This window comes from Pristis pectinata, chromosome 3 (assembly GCF_009764475.1).
Source record: "Pristis pectinata isolate sPriPec2 chromosome 3, sPriPec2.1.pri, whole genome shotgun sequence".
NCBI classification, from domain to species: domain Eukaryota; kingdom Metazoa; phylum Chordata; class Chondrichthyes; order Rhinopristiformes; family Pristidae; genus Pristis; species Pristis pectinata.
In genome coordinates this window covers 18,697,505-18,718,381 of record NC_067407.1, presented here as the reverse complement: position 1 = coordinate 18,718,381, position 20,877 = coordinate 18,697,505, and the positions used below count along the sequence as shown (strand labels likewise).

The window sequence follows — 20,877 nt, the reverse complement described above, 5'->3', positions numbered from 1 at the left end:
CCAAATATTCATGATACTCTGAGGAGAAATAAAAATGTTGCTGCATCTCTGCCTGAAGTGAGAGACTCCTTATTTTTAAAAGGTGATCCATTAGTTCTAGATACTCTCACCAGGGGAGACACCCTCTCCACATCCATCCTGTCAGAACTCCTTAAGTTTTAATACCTCCTCCTGCATTCTGACTGATGAGTGGTGCAGACTTCATCTCATCCTTTTACATCTGATACTTTCATTGCCATTGAAAGTACAAAATCTTACTTCAGCCTTAATTTTTACTTATGTTGCATAGACAAGATGCTGTTCAATCTGTGGAACAGTCATGTCAGAGCCAAAAAAGTGCAGCAACAATTTGCATTTATAAAGAATTTTATTGTAGCAAAAACCTTTCAAGGTACCTTCACAGGAGTTGCCAGTGATCAGAAAGTCAGATAGACATCATTATATCATTTTGGCCAATTTACAAGCCAGATTTTCCTAATGCTAGTGTGTAATGATTGTCAAACAAATTCACTAACCATAGTGTGAATGGCCAGTTCAACTAACCAAACAGAAAGTCCAAACTAAATCTATCTGATAAAATTTAATTGTAAATAGATTAATCTTTAAAGCTTCACTGAGTGCAATACTTCTTCAGATATTTATCCCTTCTTTCATTGACACAAACAGAACATTTGTTGACTACTTTACCTTTAAGTGCTTAAGCTTCAGCTTCTCCTCATCCACTTCAAACCGCTGTCTTGTGATTTTCTCTTGTATTTTCCTTTTTTCCTGTAAAATTAGAATTGAAGTGCGAGGCTTCTGTCCAGCTGTTTTAATTAATTTCCTGATGCTACAAGGTGAAGTATATTGAAGATAGACACCATTTCTCATGGAACAGTGTAGCTTTATGTAGTGTAACCAAATATACTAATTATCATCACTTTTCACTGTTCATTTGTTTACTATCACTCTTTACTTGGAAACCATACATTTTCTAGCACATTGATTAAACTAACTGGGTAACTGTAAAATTTCACTATGCAGTACACAATGTCTGATGTTGTGAGCTGTACTTAAACGAAGTTAGCATAACATTGTTCTAATTTGACCCATAAAACTGATTTTATTATCTGTTTTTTATCAACACGAATATCTTGATTGTTTTTGATGTTTTTGTCGATATCATCATAGCTGTCGTTTGATGCATTTTATTCAGGAGGTGGGAGTCAGGCTTAGACATTCCTATTTCTGCTTAACATGCTAAAGGATATTAAGAGAATGTCTCTGAGTCCAGAGAGCTGGCAAAATGTGTAGGGCAGGTTTCCATCACAACGCTGCTCTTGTGGTCACATATCGATGTTGGATGCAGCTCAAATCCATTTATAGTGCACATAAGATCAGTTTGCGTAGAAAACTGTTTAGTCACATGCTTTGTAGTTGGAGGAACATGTCAGGATTGTAGCCACTACACAAGAAAACAGAAGCAGGGGTTGGCCACCTGGCACCTCAAGTCTGCCCCGTCACTGAATATGATGTCTGATCTGCTGCAGGCCTCAACTCTTAATGTGTGCCAGTTCCACATAACCCATAATTCCCCAATATTTCAAAAATGTATCTACCTCCTCTTTAAATACCTCCAGTGATCCAACATGCACAACACTCTGAGGTAGAGAATTCCAGAGATTCACTACCCTCCGTGTGAAGAAATTCTTACACATTTCAGTTTTAAATGACTCCTCTCTTATTTTGCAAATACAGCCCTCATTCAAGTCTCTCTCACTAGTGGAAACATATCCACACCAATTCTGCAAGCACATCCCTCATTCTTCTAAACTCCAAAGAATATAGATCTAATTCCTTCAGCTGCTTGTGATAGGACAACCCTCTGATCCCAGGAATTAACCTTGTAAGTATATTCTGGACTGCCTTTGATGCCAGTATATCCTTTTTTAAATAAGGGGACCAAAACTGTACACAATACTCTAGGTGCAGCCTCACTAACACCCTATATGATAATATAATACTTCTCTAATTCTACACTCCAATTCCACTTGCAATAAAGGCACTTGCAGCCAATAAAGCCTTTCTGAAATTTAGTTTTACTTGTAAGGTAGGAATTAGATGACTAATTAAAGAATAAAATGTTTAAGAAGATAAAACCACCATGCATAAATATATTTTCTTATCTTTCTAATGATTGGAAAACACCTGAATGTCATTGAAATGATTATCAAACATTTTTTTCTCATGTGGGGGAAAGCATTAGTAAAGAGAGCTAAACAGAATGTTTGGTGGAGTGAGTTAATTAGCTTTAGCATGAGGGAACCACAGTTAACCACATAAATCCAGACTTCTCCAATTCATAAAATTAATTTTATTCCTTTAATAGTTATTCATTTAATAAGAGTACCTACCATTGAAAAGATAGCAAAAGGGATTTGGGGAAGAAAATTTAATTTTAATTCATTTATTAGTCATTTGTTTAATTGCATATAACTAAATTAAAAATGCCACAATACTGAAATCCGCAGTAATGATTTTCCATATCAGTGAAGATCTAACCGGTACTAAAACTATAATTTAAAAGACCATGCGTAATTGGTCTGTAGATGGCTAATTGGTCTCCTTAGGGAGTTTGATACTTGATTCTGCTCACTTAAAAATATAAAAGACTGTTTTGGAGAACTTATAAACAAAACAGCAAAAAGGACCATTCCAGATCACAGAACATTACGTTAAGAGGAGCTGAGCCTGTTTTCTTTGGAAAAGTGATGATGTATTTGATGTGGGGTAGGAGCCGTCCTCTGTACCACATAAAGTTTGTCCTTCATTACTCTTCCTACCACTCCTACAAAAGGAGATTACAACACTTATGCACTGTTATTATTCAGAATGATGAATGGTTCTTTCGGAAATAGATTAGATTAGAGGGCCAATTTTATAAAATTCCATTTCTAGCGGGCATCCTCAGCTACCTGTCCTTTCTTTACAGAAACCATAGGTTTGGATGTGATGATTGTGTAATATATGATATTGGTGGTAGGCAACGGTTAGCATTAAAGAAATATTGAATAAATTGGAAAAAAAAGTATTCCTTTAAGCCACAGAAATGCCAAAGGAAAAGTGATTCATTCATGGCTGACAAAAGAAATTAATGATAGTATTGAAACAAAGGAAGAGGCTTATAAAGTTGTCAGAAATTGCAGAAGGCTTGAGGATTGGGAGTACATTAGAACTCAGCAAAGGAGGACCAAGTAATTAATAAAGAAAAGCAAGATAGAATAATAGATTGGACTGATGGGAAACAGACAGTAAGAGCTATGTAAAAAGGAAAAAGACAAGCAGGAGCAACAATGAGCTCACAGGTGACGCAAGAGACCACAGATGCTGGAATCTGGAGCAACAAACAACCTGCTGGAGGATCTCAGCAGGTCGAGCAGCATCTGTGGGAGGAAAGGAATTGTTGACGTTTCATGTCAAAACCCTACATCAGGACAGACACAGCGTCCTTTCCTCCCACAGATGTTGCTCGACTCACAAACATAGACCCCTTGCAGACAGAGACAGTAGAATTTGTAATGGCAGTAAGGAAATGGCAGAGAATTAAACAATTACTTTAGTCAGTCTTCATGGAAGAAGACATATAAAACTTGCCCGATGTGTTAGCGAATCAAGTAGCTGGTGAGAATGAAGAACTAATAGAATTAGTATTAGTCATAAAATAGTACTAGAGAAGTTGGTGAGCTTGAAAGCCGATAAATCCAAGGACCTGATGGTTTACAATCCAGAGTTTTGAAAGAAGTGTCTTTAGAGATGGTGGATACTCTGGTTATTGCCTTCCAGAGTTCTATACATTCTGGAATTGCTTCTGCGGATTGGATGGTAGCAAGTGTGACCCTGCTATTTAAGAAAGGATAGATAGAGGAAACAGGGAACAACTGAACTGTTAGTCTAACATCATACAATCATAGTAATGTACAGAACAGTAAAAGGCCCTTCTGGCCCATCTCCTCCATGCTGACTGTGATTCCTATCTGTGATAATCCCATTTTCCTGCATTAGGCCTATATCCCCCTATTTCTTTCCTATCCAGGTACCTGTCCAAATGCCTTTTAAGTGCTGTAACAGTAACTGCCTCTACTACCTCTGGCAGCTCATTGCAAATATTCACCACACTCTGTGAAAAAAATACTTCTCAGATCTCCCTTAAATTTCTCCCCTCTCACCTTAAACCTGTGCCCTCTATCTCTAGACTCCTCCATCCTGGGAAAAAGATTCTGACTACCTATCCTATCTACACCCCACATCATTTTGTAAACCTCAATAAGGTCACTCATCAGCCTCCTATCTTCCAGTGAGAATAAACCCAGCCTATTCAAACTCTCCTTATAACTGCAGCTCTCCATTGCAGGCACATACTGGTGAATCTCTTCTATACTCTTTCTAGTGCTTCCAGATCCTTCCTGCAGTATGGCGACCAGAACTGAACACAATAATCTAAGTGCAGTCTAGCCAATATTTTGTACAGCTGCAACATGATGTCCCAACTCTTATACTCAATGCCTCTGAAGGCAAGCATACCTAATGCATTTTTCACTACCCTATCCATCTTTATATATCCTAGCAGAATTTGACTTCTGAACCCTACATTACCTCACATTTGTCTGGATTAAATTCCATCCTGCTATCACTCTGTAATTACAGCTGATATATGCCCTACTATATCTTTAAAGAACCCTCTTTGTTATCTATGTCCACTAACTTTTGTGTCATTTGCACACTTACTAATCAGACCCCCTACATTCTCATCTAAGTCATTTATATATATTTCAAACAACAAAAGTCCCAGCACCGATACATCTGCTGCACCACTTGTTACAGGTTTCCAGTCATAAAAACACCCATTCATCACTATCTTCTACCTTGTATTAACCAGCCAATTTTGAAACTAGTTTGCCAACATGCCTTGGATCCCTTGTGCCTTAATCTTCTGGACCGACATATTGTGCATAACCTTGTCAAAAGCTTTACTAAAGTCCACATAGACAACATCTAACACCCTGCCTTCATAAATCTCCTTAGTTACCTCCTCAAAAACTCCATCAGATTTCTGAGACATGATCTCCCCTGCACAACACTGAGTTGACTCCTCTTAATCAGTCCCTGTCTTTTCAAGTGACATAAATTCTGTCCCTCAGAATCGTCTCCAATAATTTCCCAACCACTGATGTGAGGCGCACTGGCCTGTAGTTTCCAGGTTTATATCTACTGCCCTTTTTGACAAGGGGACAACATTAGCTATCCTCCAGTCTTCTGGTACCTCACATGTTAACAGAGATGCAAAAATCTCCGTAAGATCTCCAGCCCTTGTTTCTCTTAACATCCTGGGAGATATCCCATCTGGCCCTGTGGATTTATCCTCACTAATGTGCTCCAATATTTCTAGCCCTTTCTCATTCCTGATATAGATGTGCTCAAGAATATCAGCATACCCCTTCCTTAGCTCTCCAGCCTCCACATCCTTCTCCTTGGTGTATACTGATGAGAAGTATTCATTTAGGATCTCATTCATATTGCTTGGCTCCAAGCATAGATTACCCCTCAGATCCTTGAGGAGACCTATTCCTTCCTTCGCTACCCTCTTGCTAATATATCATAAAAGGTTTTAGGATTCTCCTTAATTCTAATTGCAAAAGTCATTTTGTGGCCCCTTTTTGCCTTCTTAACTTCTTTCCTAAGTTTTCTCTAATATCTCTTATAAACCTGAAATGACTAATTTGTTAAGCATTTTCTGTACCTGATATACGTTACCTTCTTTTCCCAGAACAAACCTTCAATATACTTTGTTAATCAGGGTTCCCTCAACTTACCATCGGTGCTTCTTATTCTTCCAGGGACATGCTGACTCTGAACTCTTACCCTCTTGCTTTTAAACATCTCCCACTTATCAGAAGTTGTTTTGTCTCAAGCAGCTGCTCCCAATCTACCTCTCCCAGGTCTTCTCTTCCACTATCGAAATCCACTTTCCCTCATTTTGGGGCCCTAACTCAAGGACCATCTTTATATATTTCCATGACTACCTTGAAGCTTACCGAGCTATGGTGACTGTTCCCAAAGATTTCCACCCATATACTTCAATCACTTGCCTGTTCTCATCCTGCAAGATAAGTTCAAGTACAGCCCCCTCCCTAGTAGGACTCTCAACACATTGCTTCAAAAAGACCTCAGAATGCTCTTTATGAATTCCTTCCCATTTAAGTCCCTTGCAATAAAGCAATCAAAGTCAACATTGGGAAAGTTTAAATCCCCTACTTCTATAAGCTTGTTGCTTCTACACTTCTGTGATCTGCCTTTCTACTCGTTCTTCTAAGTCCCGCTGACTATTGGGAGGCCTATTGTCTAACCCCATCAAAATGACCATCCTTTTCTCATACCTAATTTTAACTATATAGCCTCATTGGCTGATCCCTCCAGGATATTCTCCCTTTGTACTGCTGTAATGCTCTCTCTGATCAGCAGTGCAATGCTCCCTTCTCTTTTGCACACCCCTCTGTCATGCTTGAAACTCTGTACACTGGAAGATTGAGCGGCCAGTCATTCTCTTCCCTCAAGCATGTTTCCGAGATCATAACAATATCATAATCCCATGTGCTGATCCATGGTCTCAGTTCATGTGTCTTACCTGTGAGGTATTTAAGTAAATGCAGTAAATCAGTGGTAGGAAATGCTGGAATCTTTAATAAAGGATGTAATAACAGAACACCTTGGAACAAATAATAGAATTGAACAAGGTTAACATGGATTCATGATGGGAAAATCATGTTTGATGAATCTGCTGGAATTCTTTGAGGATATACCTAATTTGGGGAACCAGTGGATGTTGTGTCTTTGGATTTTCAGAAGGCTTCTAAGGAGGTCCCGCAGTAGATTGGTCAACCAAGTTAGAGCACGTGGAACTGGGGATAATATTTGAGAATTGGTATTGGACAGAAAGTAAAGAGTGGTAAGAAATGGATCAATCTCAGGTTGGCAGGCTGTGACTAGTGAGGCAAATGGCACTGAGGTAGAGCATCAGCTATAATCTTAATGAATAGTGGAGCAGGCCCATAAGTGCGGATAACCTACTCCTGCTCTTATTTCTTATTTCCTTCAGTTAAAACTCCCCATGAGAACTGTACATTTCTAAAATTGGTTCTTGAGGGTTTGGAAGGAAGAGGGGAAGTCAAGCAGGGAAAAAAGTTGTGGAATGTGAATCAGGAGAGTATAAATAGGTTGAAGATTCAATTGAGTACTTTGTTGGATAGGAAGATTTGAGGGATATTGCAAGAAGGCAGGTAGGAAACAATGATCCATGTAAAAGGAATGGATTATTAGATCAAACGGTCTTTTCCTGTTCACAAAGGCATCTGTTCCTGGTCCCTTCCAAGCCAACAATAGAATAGCTACTTGGCACCCAGGAGTTGGCTATGACACCAACTTTATCGAAGATCTGATCTTGAATAAGGAGCACGAGAGTTCCAAGTTCAAATTCTGCAGTCAGATTTCCAGTAAATTCCAGTAAAGTTTCTATCCCAGCATGTTATAAGGAACCGAGGCCCCGTGATGAACTTGTAAAAGGGGCTGTAAACTGAGGGGAAATGTTGACCAAGTAATTTCATACAAACACAAACAGGATGCAATTGGAATGTAACCAGCTGTGCTCTTCTCTGAAACCCTGTGGTGAAACTGTCAACAGGATGTACAAGTCAGCATATAAGTAACAAAGGTGGTCCCAGCAAGTCCAGTTTTGTCTCCAGGACCCTTTGAAGGTGCTAAATATCAGAAATGTTATAAGAGTAAAACATTCCTCAGCTTTTGGCGATGCTGATAAACTCAGACTTTTCCCCAACATTTTTGTTGACCATCAAACAGTTGGCATTCCTATTTTAACTATTTCATGGGCTTACAACAACAGGAAGGAGGTGATAAAGTTAGGGAAGGTCTTGTGTTAATCAAATTGTTAAAGGTATGAATTTTTTATACTATAAAATTGGGGGGGGGGAAGGGGTTCAGGGAAAACTTTACAATTTGCTGGAAGCCGTGAATGGGACTGATTCCCTGCACAAACGGTAACATATTGTTCCAAGTGTTCACCAGTGTGAGTTATATTCAAAATCGTCCAGAGTTAAAGAGTGAATAATATTTAAATGTGAAGGGCAGCTTGCAAGGGAAGTCTGGGCTGTGCAGATGCTGACAAGTTTCCTCAAGTGATCACTGGAGTTAGGTGTGTTCAGAATCAGAGTTAGAGAGAAATGCAAGTAAGCAGAATTCACAGTTATAGTTAAGGATTGAAGATATTTCAAATCATTAATGCACAGAGATCATATTAGACAAAATATTTTTCAGTATTTTACATTAAATAATGTATAGTAATTTCTTGGAACGGTATAAGTTATATTATTTGTAGTGCTTGCATTTATATTATTTTGTTCGTGTCCTTTTCTCAGTCTTAATATACTTTTAAAATAGTTCTGACTCAAGCTGCTCCATGAGCCTTGATGAGTTTACCCCACCAGGACAGCAGCAGGGCAAACTCAGAAGTGTGTAAAAGACAAGAATTCCACTTAAGGAGGAGTACAGTAAAGAGGTTTTTAAAACTTAGAAACCAGAGAACCGTTGGGGTGGAATTTTGGACCACTGTTTATTGGCACAGGCAGATATGTTGCCAACAACACTGAGAGTTATGCAGCTGGGTTTATCCCCAGTGATAACCTTGCAATATGTATTGAGTAGCCTGTCAGCATCCATTGACAGCAAAATCTTGGCACAAGGCTGGAAGCATGTCTGCAGTAAAATGGGGCACTAGCACATTTAGTCAAGGAACTCCTTTCTGGCTGGAATGGAAGGAATCATTTTCTTTAGTGCAACCTGTGAATATAGGAAGAATTATATGACATTGTGAAATAAAATCCAATAAGTATATTTACTATTCTTTCAACACCCAATAACCAGTAAACACTGCTGTTTTCTTTCTCTATAGAGATTCAGGCTGTAGCTTCCTCTAAATCATTGTCCTACAAAGCACATAGTTATTGGTTTGGACGATACTGATTTCACTCTAATTCTTCAATGAACATGTTTCCATGGTACCAACAGCTGCAAAGTATTGTAATATATGAGTCAATATATGGTTCTATGGTTCTATAATATTGAGAGGAATAGATAGAGTAGACAGTCAGTGCCTCCTTCCCAGGGCACCAATGCTCAAGACGAGAGGTCATGGCTTTAAGGTTGTGGGTGGGAGGTTCAGGGGAGATGTCAGAGGGAGGTTTTTTACCCAAAGAGTGGTTGGTGCATGGAATGCACTGCCTGGGGTGGTGGTGGAGGCAGATACATTGAACAGGTTCAAGAGCTTGTTGGATAGGCGTATGGAGGAACGTGAGATAGAGGGATATGCGGGAGGAAGGGGTTAGGTAGTGTGAGGGTGGTCTGATGGACAGCACGACACGGTGGGCCGAAGGGCCTGTTTTGTGCTGTATGGTTCTATGGTTCTATAAATGAGTGATTTTCAGGTTATTCTGATGGGAAATGCATCACATCCAAGCCTAGTTTGTGGTATTCTATTTGGTGTGATTGGAAATCAACATGTTATGAGGACAACTGATTGGGAAAGGAAAATAACCAAATTATTGTACAGGATTGGACAATGTAATGCAGAGTCTAAAGATTAATTATTACAAGGTTATTTATACTGAGGTTAATCACACTGAGTTAATTAATTACACTTGCTCTTGGGTCTTTATCAGAAGCAAGTGGAAGGATGGGAGTAATTAAAACATCATGTTTGAATATTCCTCAATGTGAGATTTTCTGTCATTTAATTTGTTAATTACTGAATAAAACAAAAATTCCACAACAAATATAATGCAAAATGCAAGAAATATTCATATCTAATGTTCTAAAGATAATGTTCTAAATACATAAAAAGTGCTGGAGGAACTCAGCAGGTCAGGCAGCATCTATGGAGGGAAACGAATAGTTGACATTTCGGGCTGAGACCCTGCATCAGGACTGGAAAGGGAGAGGGCAGAAACCAGAGGGTTGGGGGGAGGGTGGGGGGTGGGGGGAGGAGGGGGAGGAGCACAAGCTGGCAGGTGATAGGTGAATCCAGGTGAGAGGGGGAAGGTAGGTGTATGGGGAGGAGGGATGAAAGGGAGTGATGTACGAAGCTGAGAGGTTGACAGGTGGAAGAGGCAAAGGGCTGAAGAAGATGGAATCTTGTTCTTGTTCTAAATAATATTCTAAAGATCACTCATTTCAGCTTGGAAGTTTTGAATTAGTAACATTTTAATGACACTCTCTTATACACTCAGCATAATGATAGGTGGAAGTTTTGTTTTCAATATTAAAATTTGCCAGAAGTTACATATCCACATTTCCCTGCCTAATGTTAGTTCTAAGATGAAATGGGACCATTGAAGACCATTTATTCACCAAGTCATTCACAGGCTATTGATTGGGTAGTAGCACACTATACCCACTCTCAAATGGTAGTCAAGGATCCTTTGTATAGTACATGCTAGATGTTGGCTGATTTGTTCAGACTCTACAGAGCAGAAGTGAGACATTTTAACACATAGATGGTGGGCAAAAGAAACAATGAGGGAGGAGTAACAGCGATCTCTTCAAGGATACTTTGGGGTAGTTGGTTGTAGAGTAAAATCTGCACTTGGAATTGAGCTCGGTATTTGTGATCTGCCCCTGAACTCAGCAGTGGAGCACAAGGCTGGATATACTGGCACCTGACCTTCAGCTTATCTCTGACTTCTGTTCCAATGTGCAGGTAAGCAAAGACAAGAAGACCCCTACTGGACACCTTGGCATCATTCTCCATTGAACAGCCAGCAAAGAGTTATTATGTTCTGGGCCATTAAGTGAACAATGCCAAAGCTGACCATTTGCTTCTGTTGGTCTTTGTCAGCATTTATGGTCCATGCAAACTTCCTGCCTTCCATCTTCACATAATCATCTCAGCAAATCCTTCTATTCCTTTCTCTTGAATCATACATCTAACTGCCCTTAAATACACCTATATTTTTTTGTACTTATTCAAGGGATGTGGGCTTTGCAGGCTGAGCCAGCATTTAATTGGCCATCCCAAGGTTGTGGCGCTTTTTTGAACTGCTGCAGTCCTTGATGTGTGGATATACCCTCAATGCTGTTAGAAAGGGAGTTCCAAGATTTTGGCTCAGCAACAGTGAAGGAATGGCAATGTACGTCCAACTCAGGATTATGTGTGGCTGGGAGGCCGACTTCCAAGAGGTGGTGTTCTCATGCTTTCGCTGTCTTCGTCCTTCTAGCTGCTAGAGATTGTGGGTTTGGAAGGCGGAGTCTTGGTGAGTTGCTGCTGTGCATCCTGTAGATGGTGCAAACTGCTGCTACTGTGTGTCAGCATTGGAGTGAGTGAATGGTTGTGGATGGGGTACCAATGAAGTATGTTTAACTTAAGTGATAGCAAGTTCCAAATTCTAATCACCCTTTGCACACAACTCCTCTCCTATTTGATTTTTTCATAATTATTTTGTATTAAAATTCTTTCAAATCTGTTGTCATCCTTGTGAATCTTTTTAAAAATCTTCTCCAACGCTAAATGTTCCCAGTAGGTCTTCATACCGTTCCAGTTGTATTCCAGCTGTATTCCAACCAAAATTCCATATATGTAATAAAACCTCGACTTTACAATTCCATTACTCTTGAAGTGAATCCCAAGAAAGAATTTACTTTTTCCATTGCTGTATTAACTTACATCACTACTTATAGTTATTTGTATATCTTTATCCTTTAAGTTGGTTCTTATTGTTGAATATTTAGTTTGCTTTCTCTGGCAGCTCTATTATAAAATTCATTTGATGGTTACATGCTCATTCTATAAGATTATTAATGTATTTCTGTGTTTTATTATATTTTTCTCTTGTAACCATACCTACCTGACAAATTGCCCTGTTCATTAAATACAGGACAAATCCACTGCAGCAAATTACTGCTCAATCTGTCTTCTCTCAGTAATCAGCAAGGTGATGGAAGGTTTTTAAAGCAGTGCTATCAAATGGAGCTTATTCACTTGCTTACTAATGTTCAGTTTGGGTTTTGCCAAGAACACTCATCTTCAGACTTCATCACAGCCTAAGTCCAAATATGGACCCAAAGAACGAAATTTCAGAGGTGGGGCATGACATTGAGGCAGTACTTGACTAGGTGTGGCATCAAGGTGTCCTGGTAAGTCTGAGATTAATAGGAATCAAGAGGAAAACACTCTGATAGTTGGAGTCATACCTTAAACAAAGGAAGGTTGTTGGAGGGTGATCATTCCAGCCTCAGGACATCACTTCAGGAGGTCCTCAGGGCAGTGTCCTAGGCCCACAAAATGCTGGAGGAAGTCAACAGGTCATCCAGAATCTATGGAGAGAAATGAACAGTCAACATTTCAGGCCGAGACCATTCATCAGGACTGATGAAGGGTCTCAGCCCAAAATGTCGACTGTTCATTTTCCTCCATCGATGCTACCTGACCTGCTGAGTTCCTCCAGCATTTTGTGTTAGAACATAGAACATTACAGCACAGTACAGGACCTTCGGCCCACAATGATGTGCCGACATTTTATCCTGCTCTAAGATCTATCTAACCCTTCCCTCCCACATAGCCCCCACTTCTCTATCATTCATGTGGATATCCAAGAGTCTCTTAACTGTCCCTAATGTATCTGCCCCCACAACCTCTGCCGGCAGTGCATTCCACGCACCCACCACTCTCTGTGTAAAAAAAACCTACCCCTGACATCCCCCTTATATCTTCCTCCAATCACCTTAAAATTATGTCCCCTTGTGTTAGCCATTGTCACCCTAGGAAAAAGTCTGTGACTGTCCACTCTATCTATGCCTCTTATCATCTTGTACACCTCTACCAAGTCCACTTCTCATTCTCCTTCTTTCCAAAGAGAAAACCCCTAGCTCACTCAACCTATCTTCATAAGACATGCTCTCCAATCCAGGCAACATCCTGGTAAATCTCCTCTGCACCCTCTCTAAAGCTTCCACATCCTTCCTATAATGAGGTGACCAGAACTGAACACAATTCTCCAAGTGTAGTCTAACCAGAGTTCCATAGAGCTGCAACATTACCTTGTAGCTCTTGAACTCAATACCTTGACTAATGAAGGCCAGCACACCAGACACCTTCTTAACAACCCTATCGACCTGCACGGCGACCTTGAGGGATCTATGGACATGAACCTCAAGATCCCTCTGTTCCTCCACACTGCTAAGAGTCCTGCCATTAACCTTGTATTCTACCTTCGAATTCAATCTCCTGAAGTGTATCACTTCACATTTATCCGGGTTGAACTCCATCTGCCACTTCTCAGCCCAGATCTGCATTCTGTCAATGTCCTGTTGTAATCTACAGCAACCTTCTACACTATCCACAACACCATCAACCTTTGTGTCATCAGCAAACTTACTAACCCACCCTTCCACATCCTCATCCAAATCATTTATAAAAATCACAAAGAGCAGGTGTTCCAGAACAGATCCCTGAGGAACCCCACTGGTCACTGACCTCCAGACAGAATATGCTCCATCTACCAACACCCTCTGTCTTCTATGAGTGAGCCAATTCTGAATCCGCACAGCCAAGTTTCCCTGGATCCCATGCCTCCTGACTTTCTGAATGAGCCTTCCATGACGAACCTTACCAAACGCTTTACTAAAATCCATGTACACCACATCCACTGCTCTACCTTCATCAATGTGCTTTGTCACATCCTCAAAGAATTCATCAGGCTCGTGAGGCGTGCTGACTGTCCCTAATCAGCCTATGCTTCTCGAAATGCCCATAAATCCTGTCTCTAAGAATCTTCTCCAGTAATTTGCCCACCACTGAAGTAAGAGTCACTGGTCTGTAATTCCTAGGGTTATCCTTACTCCCTTTCTTAAACAAAGGAACAACATTTGCCACCCTCCAATCATCTGGCACTCCTGCTGTGGCCAGTGAGGACGCAAAGAGCATCGCCAAGGGCGCAACAATCTCTTCCCTCGCTTCCCTTAATAACCTTGGAAATATCCCGTCTGGCCCCAGTGACTTATCTATCCTAATGTTTTTCAAATGTTCCAGCACATCCTCTTTCCTCACGTCAACATGCCATAGCGTATCAGCCTGTCTTACATCATCCTCACAAACGTCCAGGTCTCTCTGTATGGTGAATACTGAAGCAAAGTATTCATTAAGGACTTACCCTACCTCTTCTGACTCCAGGCACATGTTTTTCTTTTATCCCTGATTGGTCCTACCCTCACTCTAGTCATCCTCCTATTCTTCACATACGTGTAGGATGCTTTGGGGTTTTCCTTGATCCTACTCACCAAGGACTTCTCATGCCCCCTTCTAGCTCTCCTAAGTCCATTCTTAAGCTCCCTCCCGGCTACCTTGTAACTCTCCAGAGCCTTCTCTGATCCATGCTTTCTAAACCTTAGGTAAGCTTCTTTCTTCCTCTTGACAAGATATTCTAAGTCTCTTGTCAACCATGGTTCCTTCACTCAACCATCCTTACCCTGCCTCAATGGGACAAACCTATCCAGAACCCCATGCAAGTATTCCCCAAACAACCTCCACATTGCTGCTGTGCACTTCCCCAAAAACATCTGTTCCCAATTTACGCTCCCAAGTTCCTGCCTAATAGCATCATAATTCCCCCTCCCCCAGTTAAAGACTTTCCCATATCGTATGCTCCTATCCCTTTCCAGGGTTATGGTAATGAACCTTTTTGTGTTCGTTGCTCCAGATTTCCAGCATCTGCAGTCTCTCTTGAGTGTCCTAGGCCCAACTGCCTTCAGATGCTTCAATAATAATCTTTCTTTCATTATTAGGTCAGAAATGGGAATGTTTATTAATGGTTCCACAATGTTTATTTCAGTTCACAATTGCTCAGCAATTGAAGCAGTTCATGTTTGCATGCAGCAAGACCTAGACAACATTTGGGCATGGACTGATATGTAGGAAACAATATTTACATTATAGAAGTGCCAGATTATCGCCAACAAGAGAGACTAAACACCCATCCCTGATATTCAAAGTCATTTTTATCACCTAATCCCTCCCTATCAATATCCTGGGGTTCATCATGAACTAGCAATTCATCTGGACCAGTCACATGAATACTGTGATGACAAGAACATGTCAGAGGCATGGAATCCAGTGCAAGTAATTTTCCACTCGACACCCTGAAACCTTTCCACAATCTACAAGACACAAGTCAACAGTGTGAAGGACTATTTTTCACCTGCCTCAATGAGTGCAGCTCCAACACCATGCAAGATGCTTGGGTCCCTCCAACACAAAGTAGCCACTTGATTGGTACACCATCAATTACCCTGAACAGTTGTTTCCTCCTCCACTGGCACACATTGTAGTTACTTGCCCAGGCTTTCCAACAACACCTCTCAAACCTGTGACCTCTACCAGCAAGAGGGTCAAGGGCATCAGGCACATGGGACCATCACCACTCACATAGTCACCTCCAAGATACACACCATCCTGACATGGAAATGTGTCACCATGCCTTCATTGTCATTGGGTCTAAATTCTGGAACCAACCACCAGCCCCCCCCCAACAACATTGTTTTCAGCTTTTATTTTCTCCATGTAATGGAGCAGCTCACTTGACCTTTTCTAGGGCAATAAGTGATGTAATATAAATGCCAGTGATGCTTAGATTCTAAAAAAAAATTATGAACACATAAATAAGTAAAAAGTAAACCTGCTGGTTTGGACACCACTGCAGAATTTATGTGTCGTTTCCTGGATATGGATCATTAACATAAATTCTGAATGGTTGAGGTCCCACCACAATTCCAGTAGAATACCATTTCCCACATTTTTACCATTATGAGTATCTATCCAAACCATTTACTTTCTGGTTTCTCTTTTGCAGTTAACTAATTGGCACCTGTTCCTTGACTCCACATGTTCTGAATCGACTATTTTTTTCCCCTTATCAAAGGCCTTTTCAAAATCCAAATGAAATGCAGCTGCTGCATTATCGTTGTCTGTGTAAGCTGGTCCTGACGTTTCAAAGATTTCAATAAGCTTGATTAATGTGATCTTCCTTATTGAAATTTGTGTTAGCAATTCTTTGATATATTTTTGGTTTTTGAATTTTATTTGATTACATCTTTTAGTAAAATTTCAATTAGCTGATGTTAAGCCAATTGGTATACTATTTTCAGGACTTGTTCTACCTCCTTTTTTAAGTGAAAGAACAATCTTAGCTGTCCTCCAGTCTTCTAATACTGTTCCCTTTTCAATTAATTGTTGCAAATATGTAAATCCATTGAATATTTGGGACATAGTTCATTCAAACCAGGGGTTTTATTCTCCCTGTTATGTAGTAACTGATTTGTTGTTGCACTAGCAAAATCTGTCACAAAGTTGTCCCTGAATGTTCAGGTAGATAAAACATAATTATATAACATTAAAAATAACCTTTAAACAGCATCAAAACCTAGATCAGTAATCTAGAAGAAACTTTCTGTTATTTTTGAGAGGAATAGTATTATAAAACAATGCAAAAATAATTTATTTTCTCATCTTCTAAGGAAGTTTTGTCACTTAACACTTCTGTACAAATACAGTAGAGTATAATTTTTCCTGGCTTAGAGACTGGATAATGCTATGACGTGTCAATTTCTAATTTAGGTTTTTATCTTATGATCAAATCACAGGCTGCCATTAATACATTATTCAGTAGAGGCTCAGGAATGATCACTTCCAATTGCAAGTAATTATAGCAAATGCATTCATCTTAACCATTATTAACACATAACAAATATGCTATCAAATATTATAACTCTGTAGATCATTAAATCAGATCCAAACTAACAGGAATATTTTCAGAAGCTGTCTACTTAGCCATGTATAACATTTGTCTTCCTAATACTGTAATGTGTTTTGAAATATCACAATAAATATCTTTTAAACCATGGTAAAACATGAGTGTCATCATGCCATGGAGAGAGATGTTATAATTAGAGTGATGTGGCATCAAGCTTCATTCTCACCTAGAAAGTAAGTAGCTTGCCCTCAAGCACACTGGCGTTATGGTCCTCTGTGCAGACTCTGACATCATATGAAAACAGATACTCTTAAAATCAATTGCAGAGATATGACCCTCTGCTACACTGTCTTGCAGATTTCAATTCTTCATTTTCAACTTCAATGGTTATTAATCCAACAGTGAAAAGACACACTTCAACTATTATACAGGGAGGAATCAAATCTGGAAAATCTTTTGATATAAACATCAGGAGTCTTTAATTAACTGATTCCTGCTGGTAAGGAATACTTAACTGAAGTTGAAGGTCCTTGGAGACTTTGACCTGAAAGTGTCCTTCACACATAATTACAAACAATACACAGCTTGGACTACACAGAAGGCAAATTTAGAGGACTTACTGTGATGGCTTGCAGTCTTTCCTTCAGTAGATAAGTCTCCTCCATCCTAAGAATCAAAACAGAAAGAGCAGAAGGCTGAAGAACATGAGCAGGAGAGGGAAACGCGAGTGCTGGCGTGTGCTGCAGCTGGGGTGGAGAGTATTCCTGGCTTGTCAGGACGTCTCCCAGCAGATGATGATACTGGCCTGACTCAGACAGGCACATGTGATGAAGGGTGTAGAAACAGATTGCAGGCCTGACTGTCACGTTTGAGTGACAGACCATATGTTCTCCTTGGCCCAGAATTCCTTTTGTTCAATTGTTTCAGGAGGTGAGACAGCTTCCTACCCTCCAGAATTAAAGAGAGAATACTGTTTCTTAAAGCTAAGAAAGATTTCATGTGTTTGTAATATAACCAGAAATGCAGAATGCGATAGAATTGGAATTGGAATTGGTTTATTATTGTCATTTGTACCGAGGTACAGTGAAAAGCTTGTCTTGCATACCATTCATTCAGAGCAATTCATTACACAGTGCATTGAGGTAGTACAAGGTAAAACAATACAGAATGCAGAATAAAATGTCACAGCTACCGAGAAAGTACAGTGCAGGTAGATAATAAGGTGCAAGGTCATGATGAGGTAGATTGTGAGGTCAAGAGCCCATCTTATAGTACTAGGGAACTGTTCAATTGTCTTATAACAGTGGGATAGAAGCTGTCCTTGAGCCTGGTGGTACATGCTTTCAGGCAGAAGATTTGTATCTTCTGTCCAATGGGAGAGGGGAGAAGATAGAATGTCCGGGGTGGGTGGGGTCTTTGATTATGTTGGCTGTTTTTCCGTGGCAGTGAGAAGTATAGACAGACACGTACAACTAATATTAAGGATACAAAATGGACATTAAATTTTAAATTAAATTTATTTACAGCATGGCAACAGGCCCTTCCTGCCCAATGAGTCCGCGCCGCCTGTTTTAACACACAAATTAACCTACCCGTACGCCTTTGGAATGTGGGAGGAAACCGGAGCACCCGGAGGAAACCCACGCAGACACGGGAGAACGTACAAACTCCTTACAGACAGCGACGGGAATTGAACCCAGATCGCTGGTGCTGTAATAGCATCGCGCTAACCGCCACGCTACCATGCCGCCCTTTCATATTTCATATATTTCAGATGCTCAGAGTAAAAGACAGATTGACCTTTCATAAAGGAATTCCTCAATTCCTGGGAGGTACTGTGATGCAGTTAGTGGAGGAGCTGCCTCACAGCTCCAGTGATCCGGGATGAACCCTGACCTCGGGTACTGTCTGAGTGGAATTTGTACGTAATTGTTGTGACTTCATGGGTTTCCTTCATGTTCCCCAGTTTCCTTCCACAACCCAACGTCCTACAGGTTGGTAGGTTTACTGGTCAATTGCCCATTCTATGTAGAAAAGTGGTAGAATCTGGTGGGGGGGGGAGGGGAGTTGGGGGGAATTTGTACATTGTGAAGTATCTGTACAGTGACATTCACATCCCAGAAAGCATTTCCCAAATGCTTTGCAGCCAATGAAGTACTTTTGAAGTGTGGAGACTACTGTAGCACACAGCAGTGTGTGGGGTGGGGAGTTGTGGGATCTGAGGCTCGAGGGTCCTCCTTATCTGCCCATTATCCACTTGCAGCCTGGTCATTTTTTCCCTGTTGTCAGTGAGATGCCCACACCATTCAGGTTGGAATAGAATAGGGAACCAACCAGCTCCCACTCTTATAAGCCGTACTTTTCATGACTGTGCACTAACTTTCAAAGGTTTTTTTAAGAATATAAAAACACGTGAGACAGGAGTGGGAGTAAGCCAATTGGCCCATTAAGCCTACTCCACCATTCAACAGGATCGTGGCTGATCCTATCTTGGCCTAAACGTCACTTTCCTGCTTTCTCCTCATACCCCTCAGCTCCCTTGTATTTTAAATATCTTCAGTGCCTCCAGTTCCACAACTCTCAGAGTCTCAGCCCTCTGAGAGCAGAAATTTTTCTTCATTTTTGCATTAGATGGGTAACCTTTTTTTGCTGAAACCATGTCCCCTAGGTCCAGATACATCCACCAGGGAAGACATCCTCTCAACCAATCCCCACAGAATCTTATATATCTCAGTAAGATTATCTCTCATTCTTCTAAACTTAAATGAGCACAGTCCATGCCAATATATTACACCCAACCCCGTGCACTGTCATCTTGTGCAGCAAGAAACTTCAACAGATATGTGCTGTGAGGGCTGATAGGGTTATACTATTAGATAACCATCTCTCTGTTTGCTTCAGCTAGACCCAGTGAAGGTTTTCCAGTAAAATGTTGATCGGCTTTCCATCCCAGTAGTGCTAGCTCATTCAGGGCGAAATTCTACCAGAACCTTGCTTTAGAGGGATTCATCATCTGTACACCTAAGTGTGAGTGTCTGGTGGGCTGTTGAACTGTAAAGGGCATCAGCAACCAGCCAGAGTTTTCAGCTGGGGTGATTGGTACAGGAATCCCGCTGCTTTTCTGCATCCCCTTCAACTCCAACTCAGAGTCCTGGGGCCAGTGGCGCTGTCACAATCTTATACTTAACAGCCGGAATTCATTAACCTTATGCAGAGTGGAGATATTGCAGGAGATATTGGTCAATGTCAACAGTCCAAAGCAGACTGATGTCAGAGTGTCTGCTCCTCTTTGGCAGCAGATAATTTTTTTGTATAATGTAGTCAGTCTGGTTTGTGATGTTGGCATTGATCCCGATGATGCCCGCCTGTAACTGAAACCTTCCTTGGCCATGTGGCTCAGTACCATCCTGGTGGTGAAATCATTAACCTAAGTTTAGAATCAAAAACATTAACCTTTTGTTTTATTCTGGATCAAAGAACTTTGGCTCCACAAACAAAATATTGTGTGATAGGTGTAATGACCAGAATTAAAATGTTGCTTTTACACGTTTCCAGGAGTTAAACACGATAAAGGAAATAATGGCTCTTAATAAGTCCAAATTTTGGTCAATTTACCTTGATGGTAGTTTTATTTTTGATGTTAACCCAAAATTAAGTGTTTATTCCATTTATATCTGTCAGATGATGGTTTATGTTTTGTAGTCAATGACAATATGCCTGTAATCACAGCTGATTTCTGAACTAAGTTTTCAGTTACATTTTTCCACCTTCCCTATTTTGAATTACTTTGCAGAAGTTAGTTTTATTCTCAGTTGCAAGGTCCTGCACAATGATGACCTCTAATGCTTGCTAACCCCATTATACTGGGCACAGGGATGAGAGTGCAGAATGGGGTGGTGCTTCAGAACAAAGCCTAGCTATGAAATTGTTCAAAAAACTTTGACAACCATCTAAGGCATGTGTTTTGGCTTAACTGACTGTCAAACTGATCAAACATTTTCAAAATTTCTGAATGTCATTGACATTCAAAAGC

At 40.4% G+C, this 20,877-nt stretch overlaps 1 protein-coding gene across 3 annotated transcripts in view; it reads right to left on the bottom strand.

Moving 5' to 3' along the window:
• The window catches only part of palmdb (palmdelphin b), an 84,595-nt gene that overhangs the window by 23,204 nt on the left and 40,514 nt on the right, over nucleotides 1-20,877 (bottom strand). For all 3 annotated transcript variants that reach the window (XM_052013070.1, XM_052013069.1, XM_052013068.1), the window contains exons 2-3: nucleotides 17,465-17,510; nucleotides 688-768 (exon numbers count right to left, since the gene is read on the bottom strand). In XM_052013070.1, coding sequence (XP_051869030.1) covers nucleotides 688-768; nucleotides 17,465-17,509 — 126 coding nt within the window. In that variant the 5' untranslated portion in view covers nucleotide 17,510. The remainder of the gene's footprint in view (nucleotides 1-687; nucleotides 769-17,464; nucleotides 17,511-20,877) is intronic.